Consider the following 18,108-nt stretch of genomic DNA (forward strand, 5'->3'; position numbering starts at 1 on the left):
AAGTGTAACACTAATAGAAACTAAACCTAATAGTCAGTGTAACACTAATAATAACTACAACTAACCATAAGTGTAACACTAATAGAAACGAAACCTAATAGTCAGTGTAACACTTATAATAACTACAACTTACCGTAAGTGTAACACTAATAGAAACTAAACCTAATAGTCAGTGTAACACTTATAATAACTACAACTAACCATAAGTGTAACACTAATAGAAACTAAACCTAATAGTCAGTGTAACACTTATAATAACTACAACTTACCGTAAGTGTAACACTAATAGAAACTAAACCTAATAGTCAGTGTAACACTTATAATAACTACAACTAACCATAAGTGTAACACTAATAGAAACTAAACCTAATAGTCAGTGTAACACTAATAATAACTACAACTAACCATAAGTGTAACACTAATAGAAACGAAACCTAATAGTCAGTGTAACACTTATAATAACTACAACTTACCGTAAGTGTAACACTAATAGAAACTAAACCTAATAGTCAGTGTAACACTTATAATAACTACAACTAACCATAAGTGTAACACTAATAGAAACGAAACCTAATAGTCAGTGTAACACTTATAATAACTACAACTAACCATAAGTGTAACACTAATAGAAACGAAACCTAATAGTCAGTGTAACACTTATAATAACTACAACTTACCGTAAGTGTAACACTAATAGAAACTAAACCTAATAGTCAGTGTAACACTTATAATAACTACAACTAACCATAAGTGTAACACTAATAGAAACTAAACCTAATAGTCAGTGTAACACTAATAATAACTACAACTAACCATAAGTGTAACACTAATAGAAACTAAACCTAATAGTCAGTGTAACACTTATAATAACTACAACTAACCATAAGTGTAACACTAATAGAAACGAAACCTAATAGTCAGTGTAACACTTATAATAACTACAACTTACCGTAAGTGTAACACTAATAGAAACTAAACCTAATAGTCAGTGTAACACTTATAATAACTACAACTAACCATAAGTGTAACACTAATAGAAACTAAACCTAATAGTCAGTGTAACACTAATAGTAACTACCACTAACTGTAAGTGTAACACAGTATGTAGCAGAGTATGCACATTTTATTGCACAGCTCTGCTTCCCACTACTGTCTCAGTCTCTGTCTTATTAATTTACACTTTCTAATTTGCACTCTGTGTCTTGTCTGTACTGTCTGCACTTGTGTTTCTGCACTGTGTTGTGTGCACCATGGTCCGGGAAGAACGTTGTTTCGTTTCACTGTGTACTCTGTATATAGTTGAAATGACAATAAATCCTCTTGACTTGACTAATAGAAACTAAACCTAATAGTAAGTGTAATACTAATATAAACTAACAATCATAATGGTAATATTCTCATTCTCTCTCTCTCTCTCACCTACACACATACACACACAATCTTACATCAGATACTTTCTTCTTAAAAGCAGTTTATTTTTCACATAATTATAATCAACTCCATCGTACATTCAGCCCTTATTTAAATATTCAAATCAGCTTCAGCAAAAACCAGAAAGGTCACACAGTGAAAACACATGCACGCACACACATGCACGCGCGCACGCACACACACACACACACACACACACACACACACACACACACACGTATATTCATTCATTATGATAAAAAAAATAAATCCAAAGTGAGAATAAAATGGAAATTTAAATATCAGAGAGAGAGAGAGAGAGAGAGAGAGAGAGAGAGAGAGAACACAAACGTGTGAGGTAAAGGCCTGAAGGTCCAGCAGGGGGCGCTGTAACACAGGGCAGGTGTTCAACTGTTATTGCTGTGCCTGTGGAAGGCCATGTGACTGCTGTATGGTTGCAAGTGAGGCTCAAAATCAACTTAATCATTTACCACACACACACACACACACACACACACACAAACATACACAGCAGAGTTAAAAACTAAACAGATCTATAGAGAAATACAAACTAACATCAAATAATGAACTGGCTCAGTAAACCGTAATAAACACACCTGAGAACAAAGTGCTTAAAGTCACACCTGTAAAAGTGTGTGTTTGTGTGTATGGTTTAAGAAATTAACTTAATTATCATTTCTTAGTGTACTCGAATATGTGTATCTATCTCCTCACTGTCAGCAAAAAACTCCAAAATTTCCAAGTGTGTATGTGTGTATTGGGCGTGATCTGGAATTTTCTAGCTTCGGGCATCCCTTTCGAAGGCGGGGTTGTCGTAATGAGGCTGCGTCTCCACACATACTACCTCCAAACCTGTGGACCAATCAAACAACAGTGCACTTTCAGACACATCGGACACATCAGATAAACGGAAGTTTTTTTCCTAACCAAAACCATGATACACACACACACCACTCACAGTACCCACACACTAACCACACACCACCATACAGCCCTCTACACACAGTACTCACAAACTAACCACACAACATCATACAGCCCTCTACACACAGTACTCACACTAACAACACACCACCATACAGCACTCAACACACCACCATACAGCACTCTACACACAGTACTCACACACTAACCACACACCACCATACAGTACTCAACACACAGTACTCGCACACTAACCACACACCATCACACAGCCCTCTACACACAGTACTCACACACTAACCACACACCACCATACAGTACTCAACACACAGTACTCACACACTAACCACACACCATCACACAGCCCTCTACACACAGTACTCACACACTAACAACACACCACCATACAGCACTCAACACACCACCATACAGCACTCTACACACAGTACTCACACACTAACCACACACCACCATACAGTACTCAACACACAGTACTCGCACACTAACCACACACCATCACACAGCCCTCTACACACAGTACTCACACACTAACCACACACCACCATACAGTACTCAACACACAGTACTCACACACTAACCACACACCATCACACAGCCCTCTACACACAGTACTCACACACTAACAACACACCACCATACAGCGCTCTACACACTAACCACACACCAGTATACAGCCCTCTACACACAGTACACACACACTAACCACACACCACCATACAGCCCTCTACACACAGTACTCACACACCACCATACAGCCCTCTACACACAGTACTCACACACTAACCACACACCAGTATACAGCCCTCTACACACAGTACTCACACACCACCATACAGCCCTCTACACACAGTACTCACACACTAACCACACACCAGTATACAGCACTCAACACACAGTACTCACACACCACCATACAGCACTCAACACACAGCCCTCTACACATAGTACTCACACACCACCATACAGCCCTCTACACACAGTACTCACACACCACCATACAGCACTCAACACCCTAGCTCAACAACCCTAACCTAAATAATATATTGTTTTATTATTGGTTTGTAATGAATGTGAGTTAATTTCACTCAATATGATTTCATCTAAAATTTGTTATGATCAGTTATACCATTTTAGCTATTAACTATTTAGCCATCTAGACATTAACATGGGTTTAAAAAGCTTTCTCTTTTGAGTAAAAAACATCTACTTGTTTTTCATATTTACAAGATTTAAATTCTACATTTTTTGTTGTTTTCACTTTATAGAAAAACTCATTGGGATGTACAATATATCCATACAGTGTAATAGTGTATTCTGTTAAATCAGTACTGCACACATTATGTAACCAATACATAAATTAATAAACAATGATCAAAACTTATAAAACTCTTCCTAGACATTTTTATGACATTTGACATGAGAAGAAATTCCTTTATTCTGTAGTTTAAATAATTGTATTATAAATAATGACCATCCTAGTAGTTATGTTACGTAGTTAATGCACGTTATTCACTTGATATACAATATGCATTTTTAAAAATAAAGTTCTTATTTCCACAATATTTTTTTGTCTAGTAATACTTTTGTGGTATAATAATAAGAAAAATCATGTAAATGGATTAGCTTCCGACTGGCGGTGCCTTTCCAGCACAGATGTAGATGCAACAAAGAACTGCTTAAAATTATTTTTTTAGTTTTGGAGACTAAGAAGGCTTTTGGGAAACAATCACATTGATTTGAGCTCATTGTAAACTTTGGTTGCTAGGCAAACTAAAGTATAATCTATAATTTGATACTTACCACATAGTAAATCACACTTACACCACATACCACACACACACACACACAGTACTCATACATCAACCACATAGTAATCACACTCACTACACACGACTCACCATACGGTACTCACACACACACACACACACACACACACACACCACATAGTAATCACACTCATACCACTCACCATACAGTACTCACACCCACCACACAGCAATCACACCCAGCGTACGGTACTGGTGTGTGTAGGTGTGTGTGTCTCACCACTGTGTGCTTCACCCGCTGAGTTTATGGATTCATATCCTGAAGATGCGGCATCGCTCTGTGTGTTCGACACATCGTCAGTGAGTGTATAAGACACACTGTCAACATGTGTGTGAGCCACACCGTCGCCATGTGTGTGAGTGTGTGTATGAGAGTCCTCAGTGCTGTGAGAAAGAAAATCAGGTGGAGACTCTTCCTCCTCCAACTACAGACAGACAGACAGAATGAGAGAGAAAATGTTAAATTTTTGGGGAAAATTTAGAACATCCATTTTTTACATTTGCATTAATTACATTTTATAATTTTTTGTGTTCTGAGGTCTTTTCTGTGTACACTCGTGTGCACACACTAACTGACTTCAGTTAAATATTTGAAAGGTAAAAAGGTGACGAATCTAATGACTGGCAACTGTTTTGGATGAGAGACGTTCCATAAGAGTAGGAATTATGGGGAATTTATAACGTATAACGTTTATTAATAATTTATTCATGCCTTAGAAGACCAACATGTCAGTAGGACTGACTGACAATATAAATGCTTCTTAAACCCGCCCACCAGAAGCAGAAACAAACCCTACATATATGCCCAAAATTGTTTAACGGGAAAAGAAACTATTTCTAAAATACTTTAAAAATACTCCAGATAATAAATCTATCAGCCTACACTTCTCACGGATATTCATGCTGAAGATTTTAGAAAGGTCAGTACAAGGTCTTAAGCTGGCTAACAGCGATGTGCCATTAATCCGGTCATTCTTTTACTGTCTCTACCCATCTGTCTTTAAGTTGCCAGATATTCTACACCACAATCAATATTCAACCATAAGACCAACCTTTTTTTTTACTGTCAGAAATGAAAGCATCACTTTTCCAGGTACCTAGAACATAACGCAGCGAAACGCATACAGCAGTTCTCACCTCCACCCCCAGGGCTTTAAGGACATCACACTTGCACATTGGACAGGTCCTGTGTTCCAACAGCCATGGCTCAACACATACCTTATGGAAGAAATGACTGCACACACAAACACACACACACACACCTTAGTCTCCTTTAGTGACCTTCAGTCAGTTTCATTCCGAGAACAGTCTCTTTCTTTATCTCTAAACCACATGACCCGAATTGCTGGAGGATGACTGAGTTTCATAGCCAAACATACACACTTCTTCCTCCACTGTAAACAATACTGATGTCAGTCTGTTAAACTGGTTCAGTGACAGTGCAGTATAGTCTTGTGGCTCATTTATACTCTTTCGTACATAAATGTCTATTCTAACGTTGTAACCGTCACTGCCTTTACGCTGGAATGAATGTTGAATGAATGAATGTGAACATAGAGGGCAGTACAGAGTCGAATGGTTCTCACATCTTCAAACATGGCAGCAGTGGAGGAAGTTGTGATAATATCCATACTACTAAAAAGGGAAGTGGTGTAAGCGTTTGTAAGAGAAGTGTAAAATAGTTCCGCTATAATAAGTTTCTTTTTTGCCAGAGTTGGGTTTTCATCACGTCCACATGACAGTGGTCGTGTTTCACTGTTAGCTACACTGCCCTGACAATTTCTAGTGGTACTGCGCCATTCTGCCTGCATCCGCTAGCTTTCAGAGAACGTGCACAAATACAACATGAACACAGAAATGAACACAGAGTACAGGCAGAAGGCACCACTGCCCATATCCAAATTTAACATTAAGCACTGAGCAACCTTTAACTACATTAACCTGGGAGCATTAATGCTAATTGGTGGGGTATAAGCTCACATTGCCTGTTAGCTACATTATCCTCATAGTTTCCAGTGCCAACTTGAGAGGTATAAGCTTTAAATAGCTGTTATCTACATTTGCCATAATGCTATAGTGATTATAGGGGTCCATAAGCTTCCATTACTATGTAGCGACATTAGCCTCGTAGCACCAGTGCTAACTGGTAGGGTAGAAGCTTCCATTACTGTTTAGCTACATTAGATTTCAGACCCTAAAGACATACCTGCAGGTGAGGACTGAGAGAACATCTCCAGGTTTATATGCTTCAATACACACTGCACAGGAATCAGCATCAGGCCCAGTCTCCTACACACACACACACACAGTTATTTTACTTTTCAGTCGTATCCTCGAAAACTGTCAATTCCACTGGCCAATTTATCAATTAAACCAACCACAACCATTCTTTGCCCAAACACTGCTATTCTCCACCAAATACCGCCAATTGTTAACCAAACCTCAAATCTCCTTAGTTCTCCACTCAAATAGTCATTCTTCAGCAATCGCTATTCTCCACCATTTTTCAAACACCCTCATTCTCTGCCCAAACACCCCAATTCTCCACCAAATAGTCATCTCCACCAACCACTATTATTTTCCACCAATCACCACTATTCCTTGCCCAAACTCCTCCATTCTCCACCAATCACTGCTATTCTGTACCATACACTGGTCGTACTCTCTTCCCAGACACCTTCATTCTCCACCAACCACCACCGCCACCTGAACTCGTCACAGTACATTTATACTGTTTCTGTTTTATGTAAATAAGGAAGACCATTTTAGAGAGGACGACCTTTCTCACTTGCACAAATGGTTACCTTGTCTCCGTGTTTGAGTGTGCGGAGCTGGAGATGACCAATCGCCTTCTTAGCCTTTGCTTTCAGCTGTTTCTGAAGAAGAATCACACACACAAACATTTGGTGAAAAAAGTAACATGATCAATCTCTGACTGCAGAAGTAGTGTTTCTTTAGTTTACAACAGGAGATGCTCACCATCTTTGTAAACACACACACACACACACACATTTGTTTACTCATCTCTTATTTATAAATTATAAAACTAATTATGAACACTTATAACGGTTCACTCATAACAATTAGCTGCTGTGACCACTGTCAAACGTATCCCATGAGATTATGGGTCACTACCTGTGTCAAATTTACCTGTCTAGGAGGAACGTCACTAATTCTGCATTCAACTTCGTCCCCTCTGGGTATAAATTTACCATTTTCCTTTCTGGCATTTTTTCCCCCTTTTTACATTTTTGGCCAGCATATTGTGTTTTTTGCCTACAGCTATGTAGGGCACGTATCCAAGCATCTGGTTTGGGGTGCTATCTGGCACCTAATACACATACTGACGCCATTTCTATTATTTTTAATTATAAACAACACAGTTTTAAATCAGTAAGGAAGAGAAATTTGACTAATGATCCTTCAACCCCTCAACGTAGAAAGGCTTATTACGCAGTACAGTGTATTACTCAGTAACTACACAACTTCTACACAACTAACTACAAACTCCTGGGACCATTCTCTGGTAATAGACATTTGTAATTACACTTTTGGCTATGTTAATAAGATGCAGCTAGGGCTGGGCGATATGGTAAAAATACTATATCACGATTTTTAAAGACTTTTTTCTCTCCACACGATATTTATCACAATACATGTAATCACAGACTAAACACATCAGTAGCGACAGATCCTTATAAACTACTACTCAGATACTCTCCTGTACTGAATACAGTAATTTATACTCAACATCTGCTGCTTTTCCTCCAATTTAAACCAGTCTAATTACACTGTTAGTAATGAAGCCTGCAGCTGATCAATGTTTATTAAGCACCAACAGTATCCTCCATGTACTAGCATATTGTTATCATATATAATAATAGAATTTATCATGATACAATATTGTCATATTGCCCAGCTCTAGATGCAGCTATGATGTTTTAAAACTTGTTTAGGTAGACAGATTTGACAGACCTCTGAAACAAGTAAAGGAAGTTTTGGAAGTGTGTTTACTAAGATGAGATTGGTGGTGGTCTAGTGTTTGTTAGCAACGCTTTGATTACTCTCCTAGAACTGTTTCTTTAATCCAACACGTGAGAAAGAGAGAGAGACAGAGACAGAGAGAGAGAGAAAGTATATGGTGTTTGTGTTTTCGCTGCTGAGCAACAATCCCAGCACTCAGTGAATGTTCAGGGGAATCAGAGCGGGAAATAAACACACACACACACACACACACACACGCGTTAATATTTTAAAAGGGAAACTCAGCATTACAGCCACCAAGCTACTCCTGTTACACACAGACACACACTCCTCAGCATTAGCTATGTGACCTCAATGCATGTCCTATTTTATTATGTGTGTGTGTATTAAAGAGTTTAATCAGTTCTGAAGTGTTTATAAATGTTTTTATTAACCAGCGTTCATCACATTACTTAGCATGCACCACATGCTTTACTGATAGCTTTATGGGCACATCTAGCATTTCCTACAAGCCCAGGAATGATACCCCAGAAGTAGGGCAGATGCACTTGGCACAAAGAGAAATTTCAAACTAGATGTAGTTTTTAAACTAGTGGTTGAGTGGTGCGTCAGTTCTGACAGTATTGGTTTAAAGGTGGGTGAGATGCTGTTCCCCTCTCACATCTGTAGCAGACAGATATAGTAGTAAATACTACACAGCAGTTGTATTGTAATCGATTACTATCACAACTGTATAAACTATATAATAATGTCATTGTTTTCGTTTCCATTATTATGCTATATGGTGCTGTTTATGGGCTCCATAAACTGCATCTGGACTACTTCTGGGCCATTCTTCCAAGTGGCATGTGGGAAATGCTAGATAGTACCCAAACTATACAGAGACTTTTAGGAAAATGGGTGGAGTTCTGGTCATAGTAAAAAAAAAAAAATTGTGTACCTGTTTGCGGTTCTGCATTCTGGTTCTGTACAGTCTTCGAGCGGTGTAGTAGATAAAGTATGCGACGGTTGCAGTGGTGATGACGATGAAGGACACAGAGATGAGGAAGATGGAGTAATGACTCATCATCGGCTCGTAAACCCGCCCCACCTCTATTGCCATGGTAACGGGCACACCTTCTCGCAGCAGCTGGGCCAGCACAGTGCCGCCCACATTACCCATCATCACTGCTATGATGCTAGTGCCTGCACACACACACACAGAACACATAAACCTATGGATATAACCATGGAGATCTTTCTATGAAATGCACTTCTGCTGGTGCTTGATTTTTAATATCCACCTCGCTCACTTCTAATTAACACAGTTTAGTTCATTTGTGTTAATGCAGCATAACTTGTTTGTGTTCGTGTGGAACTTGACAGGCTACAGGCAACAGTGAGCTCCCGTCACTGACCAACAGCCTGACAGGGTCCGACAGTAGATGACTGTTGTGAGAGCGTTTGTGAGCTGTAGCGTGTGCTCAGTGTTCCTGCAATGTTTGCTGAAGACGAGAGACAGTGGTGAGGCAATCATCAGTCGGCCGCAGACTGGACCCCTATAGCAACGGCCCCGCTATCCAGAGTGATCCCGGGATCTACTTACTGATTAGCTGACCAGCAACAGGTTTCAGTCAAACTGCTGATCAATCTCCCAGAAACTATTCCGTCCTGTTCCTTTAAACATTCAAAATACACACCCTCCACAGCTCCTCAGAGGACTCACTGATGACGAATGATAGGATATATGCAAAGTCAGGTCTCTACATGACTCTACATCTGTTAATGCTCCAAGCTAAAAGTGCAGTGTTGAAGGTAAAGTGCGGCTGTCAGGCCATGTGAACAGAAATGTTTTTAACCTGGATTTTAAAATTTGCTTGCACTACTTTAGTTTGGACTCAAGGCTCAACTAGCTGACCTGTGTCTGTGAATCTCCATGGATTCCAGATCTCTAAACATATCAGTGATGTATTTTGGGTCTGGATCATTTAGTTACTTATAGACCAGTAGCAGCACTGTAAGATCTATAACTAACGAAAGCCAGCGTAGTGATTTCAGAGTGCAGTTGTCCTCGCCATAAACAGTCATATGAAGAGCGAGGAGTGAAAGAGAGAAAGAGCAGCCAGGTACGCTGTAATGCTGGAAAAGCTAGAAGCTCTGCATGTCTGAACTGGATCAGGAACAGGGTGTTTCAGCGGATGGAGAATGTAGCATCAGGGTCACTCACTTTCCCCAGCAGCACTATGTGGTTTTCTGGGTCAGTGGACTTTTTTAGATTGATACTGAAGGAACTGGGGGAATGGAAGAGAATACAGCCCACTTTGTGTCCAGCAGGGTAGTTGGAACTGGAGGTCTCTGTAGGTACTGGCGGTCATTTAATGACCACAACATGAATGACAACGAAAGAGGCCGGTAAAACGGATTGTCTCGAAGTGCAAGAGTTGGTGTAAAGACATTGTGTCTTAAAGGGAAACTCCACCCACCAACTCCATCCCTAAAATCCTCTGTGTAATTCAGTGGCTGAAATGAATGCATTCAGAGTGGGGTTTGGTGTAAAATGGTAAATTGTACCCAATCTCACTGATTGGGTTTTCTTCATAGTGGTAGTGATAAGACTACACAAATATAGCCAGTTATTTATAATCCTATATTACCAGTTAACCCACATATCTTCTTAGTAATGATGATGGGGAAAATAGTGGCAAACCTAAACAAACACATTTTCTTTGGGAACGATTTTTGAGACTGTTTTTGCTGCGTTTACTGCATGTCTCCCTCCACCATTGATGATATGTGATTTATAATAGTGGTGTACTAACTTTGGTTCCATTCAGCACTGCTGTGAAAAAGGCAGGCTCCTATACATTTCTCTAGAACGGAGTGTTTCACACTAAACCCGCTCAACAAAGATTTCAACCACATTAAATTCTTACTATTCAACAACAAAGCAAGGTTTTAATCCATTCATGTTGGAACTTGTGTGGCCCCAATTTCATGCCCATGCTGACCCTAAAATGCTGTTGGCTGGCTCCTGGGCTGACCCATGGTTCCACCGGGGCCAAGCAGATTCTAGAGACTGGAGTTAGGTAGTATTGTTCTTGCAGCTCAAGGGATGTCAGCGCACAGAGGTGCAGCTGCTAGGTGCAGCACTGCAGAGCAAGAGAAGCCCCGGGTGGCAGTGTTGTGGGAGGCGAGTTTGAGTGAGTGTGTGACGTCATGTCCAGCCATCTGAGGATCACACACGCACACCGCTGTACCCGCAGGGAGATTATCTGACAAATACTGGAATGCTGCATCAGTTCTTCGCCACACAAAAACACAGATAGAGCTGGACATGCTATGAAGATAGCAGAGCGTGGTTGTGGCAAAGGTGCGATTGAAGTAAATGGTATGGTCAGGGGTGAAGGTGCAGCCATGGTTAAGGTATGGTGAGGGTGAACGTGGAATTAAGGTTAAGATGTGGTGAGATAAAGGTGCTATCAAGGTTAAGGTGTGGTGAAGGTTAAAGCATAGTGGAGGTGAAGGTGCGGTCAAGGTCAAGGGGGTTGGCGAGAAGGTGCTGCCATGGTTATGTCTGGTGGGGGTGAAGATGCAGTCAAGGTTATGGTCTGGTGGGGGTGAAGGTGCAGCCAAGGTTACTGAGTAGTGGGGTGATGGTGCAGTTCAGGTTAAGGTGTGGTGTGGTGTGGTGAAGGTGCAGTCAAGGTTAAGGTGTGGTGGTGTGAAGGTTCGGTCAAAGTTAAGGTGCGGTGAAGGTTTGGTCAAGGTTAAGACATGGTGAAGTTGTGGTCAAGGTTAAGGAGTCGTAGGGTGAAGGTGCAGTCATGGTTAAGGTTTGGTCAAGGTTAAGACATGGTGAAGGTGTGGTCAAGGTTAAGGAGTCGTAGGGTGAAGGTGCAGTCATGGTTAAGGTTTGGTAGAGGTAAAGATGCGATCAAGGTTAAGGTGTGGTTGAGTTGAAGATGGTTTAAGGTGAAGGTAGAGTGGGGTGAAAGTACAGATGGGGTGAAGGTGTGGGCAAATTTAAGGTCAGGAAGGGGTGAAGATGCAGTCAAAGTTAAGGTGTGGTGTGATGAAGGTGCAGTCAAGGTTAAGGTGTGGTGGTGTGAAGGTTCGGTCAAAGTTAAAGTGCAGTGAAGGTTTGGTCAAGGTTAAGACATGGTGGCGGTAAAGGTGCGGTCAAGGTTAAGACGTGGTGAAGGTGTGGTCAAAGTTAAGGAGTCGTAGGGTGAAGGTGCAGTCATGGTTAAGGTTTGGTCAAGGTTAAGACGTGGTGAAGGTGTGGTCAAAGTTAAGGAGTCGTAGGGTGAAGGTGCAGTCATGGTTAAGGTTTGGTAGAGGTAAAGATGCGATCAAGGTTAAGGTGTGGTGGAGCTGAAGGTGGTTTGGGGTGAAAGTGCTGTCGGGGGGTGAAGGTGTGAGCAAGGTTAAGGAGAGATAGGGTGAAGGTACCGTCATGGGGTGAAGGTGCTATCGTGAGGTGAAGGTGTGGGCACATTTAAGGTGTGATGGGGTGAAGCTGCTGTCGGGGGACGAAGGTGTGGGCAAGTGTAAGGTGTGCTGGGGTGAAGGTGCTGTCGGGGGATGAAGGTGTGGGCAAGTGTAAGGTGGGTTGGGGTGAAGGTGCTGTCATGGGGTGAAGGTGCTGTTATAGAGTGAAGGTGTGGGCAAGTTTAGGGTGTGATGGGGTGAAGGTGCGATCGGGGGGTTTAGGTGATGTGATGGGGTGAAGCTGCTGTCGGGGGACGAAGGTGTGGGCAAGTGTAAGGTGTGCTGGGGTGAAGGTGCGGTCGGGGGTGAATGTGCTGTTGGGGGGGTGAAAGTGTGAGCAAGTTTAACTTGGGGTGGGGTGAAGGTGCTGTCATGAGGTGAAGATGTGGGCAAGTTTAAGGTGTGATGGGGTGAAGGTGCTGTCATGGGTTGAAGGTGTGGGCAAGTGTAAGGTGGGTTGGGGTGAAGGTGCTGTCATGGGGTGAAGGTGCTGTTATAGAGTGAAGGTGTGGGCAAGTTTAGGGTGTGATTGGGTGAAGGTGCGGTCGGGGGGTTTAGGTATGATGGCTCAGGTGTGGCAATGACCAACTCATTCCTCTGAACCGAAGTCAGTGTGTTGATGCTCTCAGATGAGGTGCAGTCATGTAATTTATTGGGAATTTAGGAACTCATCCGCTTCTGCATCCACTGGACACCAACTTTCTGGTGTTAAAGACAAGGGTCAGTGTTCGACAGCAGCCTTTTGGATGCAGATATTTTGATGTGTTTAGGCTGAGAGGCTTGTCAATTTTAAACAGCATAGCATAGTAATGGATGAATAGGGTTTGTGTAGATGTATCAGACTGTCCGAAAACAGGCAGAAAAAACAAGCCCACCGATTGAAAAAATTAAAACCCTACGAGCAAAGTAACCACTACATTTGGTAATTTTTCAGTTTTAAAATAAGGATGAGATTGTATAGGCACTATGTAAATGTAGGACCACCCACAGTAATACTGTGTACTGCAGTATTATTTTGAGACTGTATAATGCTACGAAGAAAGCAGATAGAGCCTTGGTTGCACTTGCATTGATTTTGGCTGATGTTCATAAATGGTCGGAACTGAAACATGTTTTTTATGTTTTGATCCACAGTGGGTTTTATAAGCGGTAGTGTGTGTATGTGTGTGTGTGTTTTGTAACATCTGTAGGTCTATGTAAATTCTCTACTTCTGCCACTGACCGAAATTCCACAACCATCGATCAGTCCAGCACTTTAACCCCCACACACCAGTCTGTATAATTACACACACATGCGCATGCGCATGCACACACACACACACACACAAAACCTCCAGTCCAGCCTGAATCAGGAAACATGATTTACAGGTTTTAACCAGGAAAGAATGCAGCCAAGTCTGCCCTTAACACACAAGCACAAAACAGCAGAGGTCGGCTTACTGGTTTGGCAGCCTTAAACTTCATTCTTTCTCTTTCTCTCTCTCTCTCTCTCTCTCTCTCTCTCTCTCTCTCACACACACACACACACACACACACACACACACAGTGTTGAGGTACTAGCAGCTCAGGTAATAACGTGAGGGACAGAGTGTAACCTACAAACCATTCAGAACCCAACTGTCATCTTTACCATATATATCAGCCACAGTCACTCATATCCATAGTGCTGAACCGTGTACCTTATCAAACTAAACTGAAATTCTCCATTCGACCTTAAACACTGCGACTGTTCGATTAAACATTAACCCTTCTCCTTCATTTTCATACACACACTGATCTCTCTACCTGCAAACTGGAATATCTCATCTTTACTACTACTCCAGCATTTACTTACTGCTGTGTGTAGACATTCTACTACTAATACAGTATTATTTGTTAACTATTCGTGATTTTAACTGTCCGTGATATTAAACTTTCTTTTTCATATTTATGGCATTTATATATGATCTTTTTTTGTTTGATGTTATGTAACATTTAACATTAATATTATTAAATGCATGTAATGGCATAGATAACATACAATAGGTCATTTTACATGGATGTGTTGTCTGTGGTATTTAATCTTTAATACTGTAATAGAATTATTAAGAAATATTAACAAATAATATTATTTAAAACTTAATATTGACACTAAGATTTACTTGTGCCATCTGTAATACTTTACATTCAATATTACATGTATGTAATTACATAATCAATAACTTATTACTATGATTTTCAGTGTGTGTTTACCTGGATGTAATTAACTGTGTGTTATTAATTGTCTAATATATATTTATAATACCAGTACTACTACTACTACTACTACTACTACTACTACTACCACTAATAATAATGATAATAATAATAATAATAAGACCAATGGTGCCATTATGTACATGTAACAACATTAAATGTATTACAGATGACATACTGGTAAACACACTGCATTAAAAGTAATAATAATATAATATAATATAATATAATAATAATAATAATAATTAGAAATATCAGATATATAAATCTAAGCAGCATTTAATATATTATAATATTTATTTTAAAATAATATTATTTGTTAATATTGGTATTATTTCTAAATACTTCTATCACTAATATTAAATATCACTAAATATTAATAAATGTTATTATTATATAATATTTATTATTACATATTATTATTATTATTATTATTATTACCAGCACCAACAGCAATAACAGAGTGTGTATGTTTACCCGGATGTGCCATCTGTATGACGGTGTTCTCGGTTCCGTCCTCATTGTAGATCACCGCCGCGGCTGCCCCCTTCAGCGCCGCGCGGTTGATCTTCTCTGTGAACGTGCACCCGTTCCCCCGCCGTATGAGCGCGATCCAGCCGGGGCCCGCGTGCGCGCCACGGAAGCGCGTGCCGGGGTCGCAGGCGTGCACAGGTTCGGCCAGAAGTACGCGGGCCAGCAGCGAGCGGTGCGGGGACTCGCGCCCGAACAGCGCCGCCTCGCGCCGCCACACGGAGAGGTTCCCGGGAAGCGCGCCCGAGCTCAGGTTCACCTGCACGCTCAGGTAGGCCGAACAGAAGGTCGAAGCGCGCGCGCAGCACCACACCTGCGCCAGGCACGCGAAAGCGAGCCACCGCAGAGCGGACATGTCGCGAGCTCTGCTTAGTTCACACTCTCTCGCTGAAATACAGACAGAAACACACAAAAATACCAAAACAAACACACACTCCCGCACTGCGAGTACGTGTTCGAGGCTCCAGACGCCGCCGCCGCTGCTGCTGCTGCTCACCTGAGCCGTACTGCGCTGATTGGTTCCGTGCACGCAGGTGAGCTCTGTCGTTCGGCAGGACCCACCTACGCTGTCCCACACGCTGAGGCTCATTGGCCGGCAAAGCGGAAGCGCTATGATTGGACAGTTCTCTTCCAACCGCTGCGATGGGCGGGCCAGATTAGACAATCGACGGACTCAGGTCACCATGACAACCACAGGACTCACAGGTTAGGAAAGTAAACAGGAGAGTCTGACATGAGTTTACACTGAAAACTTGGGGCGGTGTGTGTGTGTGTGTGTGTGTGTGTGTGTGTGTGTGTGTTGTAGCTGCAGTTCAGCCTCATCTTCACTGTTTTTTACACTGTTCTCACATGAAGGAACCCCAAACTGTGGTAAATAGATAAACTACACGAATACTGTCCTTTAGTCTTATAGATTTGCTTTAGCATTAGCAGTCAAACCCACAGCAGGAACAGCAACAACACTCTACTGTTGTTTTATTGATTATGACGGTGTGATCAGAGGTGATTAAATGTTTTTATGGCAGTTTGGTCCAAGGTTCCTCCCAGCCAGCAGTTAACCTCTGAAAGCTCCCTCACAGAAAGTCATTAGGAGTGTGTTGTCTGATGCCTGAGACATGGCTTTACTATTTGAGATGATGTTGGGTGGAGGGATACATGTAGGGTGGTAAATAGGGGGTAAAATAGTCCCCAACGCCCCCCCTCCCTCCCTCCCCTCCACTCCAGATGGTGTTGGTGATGTTTTACCATTATCAACATCACATAGGACCCCAGAAGACTCATAGTTTTAGATAGTAAATACAATGTATTTGTGTTGTGAAGATTCTCTACATTTAACCATTTCACATGATTCCACTCTGAATCACCTGATTTACATATGCATTTAATTCTGAATCAGTTGAGAGCAGATGAGATTTGTATTTTATGATTTTTATGTATCTGACATCTTTTAAAAGATCACTGGTTTAAAGTCCATAGTAAACACGAACATTATAATTATAAAGTTTACAACTTTACAGGCTTCTTATCACTTCCCATAACCATCCTTTGCCTGGCAACACAATCCAGATTAAAGTACATGCGAGTCTATTTTACAGTTACTGTTTCCGAAGGTACACTCTTAATCTCGGCCAGTAACAGGCAATGAGGTATTTTTCTTGTACAGCAGTGATGTGTTTCCTCCCAGAGTTCTGATTAGGCCTCCTTTTCTGTACGTCACGTGTTCTCGTCGGACTGCTGAAGGCAAATCAGGCAAACGTGAGAGCATGGTGACCTGTTCTGTGAACTCCTGCAATGTTTGAAGCCACAGACTTGACTTCTGTCTTGTCTGGTGTTTGCATGATACACTACAGTGAAATGCAAAAGTTTGGGCACCCCTGGTCTTAGTCTGTTACTGTGAGTAGGATGATTTCCAAAAGTCACTCTTTCTTTCTTTATTATTTTACCCAATTGTAGATAACAATATAATAATTATAAGATTATTTTATAATAATTATAAGATAATAATTACCCAACCCACTCATTTGTACTCCCCCCCACTAGCACTGTAATGCTCCTATAACTGTGAGGGTGAGGACTGACACATGCCACCGTCTCTATATTCGATCTGCCGCCGATGCAACGTCACCGGGCAACCAACAGGCCCGAAGGAAAGCACCTGGTACCAACCTTACGCTGAGAGACAGCAAGGCCGAGACTCCGGCTGCTGATGACAGGAAGCATGACCCAGGAATCGAACCAGTGTACCAGGGCACCAGCATTTAGGATCATTATTCTGCTGTCGAGGACCTCTAATTATCTTCAGCTTTTTTAACAGACAGTTAATTGAGTCCACTTCCTCCACCAGTGAAATGTTGCCTGCACCACTGACTGCAACACAAGCCTGCTTACCAGTTGGATAAGTGTTCTTTTCATGAAATCCTGCACTCTTTTTCCTCCGAACATACTTTTGCTCATTGTGGTTTGGGTTTTGTAATGAGGTCGAAGGTAAGGCTTTCTTCTTGAGACTCTTATATGGAACAGTGCATCACCCTCAGTGGTCTTACCAGCATATGAGTACTTCCCCCTTATGAGATTTTCCTGGTCTTCCTGAACTAATGTTTCCACCCACAGCTTCCCTGAACTGCAATTTCTTAACAACAGTCTACAAACCACAAGCTGAAAATGCTCAGCTATTTTCATGCTAGCT

At 41.5% G+C, this 18,108-nt stretch overlaps 1 protein-coding gene across 2 annotated transcripts; it reads right to left on the bottom strand.

Moving 5' to 3' along the window:
- Window positions 1-1,451: 1,451 nt before the first annotated feature.
- Window positions 1,452-15,937, bottom strand: rnf128a (ring finger protein 128a). Of its 2 annotated transcripts, none has more exons than XM_072676666.1 (7): window positions 15,369-15,937; window positions 9,127-9,371; window positions 7,007-7,072; window positions 6,409-6,491; window positions 5,340-5,436; window positions 4,423-4,627; window positions 1,452-2,283 (listed from the first exon to the last, which is right to left on the bottom strand). In XM_072676666.1, the coding sequence occupies exons 1-7, from the start codon at window positions 15,775-15,777 to the stop codon at window positions 2,210-2,212; spliced, it is 1,179 nt and encodes a 392-aa protein (XP_072532767.1). In that variant the 5' UTR covers window positions 15,778-15,937; the 3' UTR covers window positions 1,452-2,209. The 2 variants fall into 2 exon arrangements, with proteins under 2 accessions (XP_072532767.1, XP_072532766.1); XM_072676665.1 differs by having other exon boundaries at window positions 7,007-7,078.
- Between the last annotated feature and the right edge of the window lie 2,171 nt (window positions 15,938-18,108).

Source organism: Salminus brasiliensis, chromosome 1, assembly GCF_030463535.1.
Source record: "Salminus brasiliensis chromosome 1, fSalBra1.hap2, whole genome shotgun sequence".
Lineage (NCBI taxonomy): Eukaryota > Metazoa > Chordata > Actinopteri > Characiformes > Bryconidae > Salminus > Salminus brasiliensis.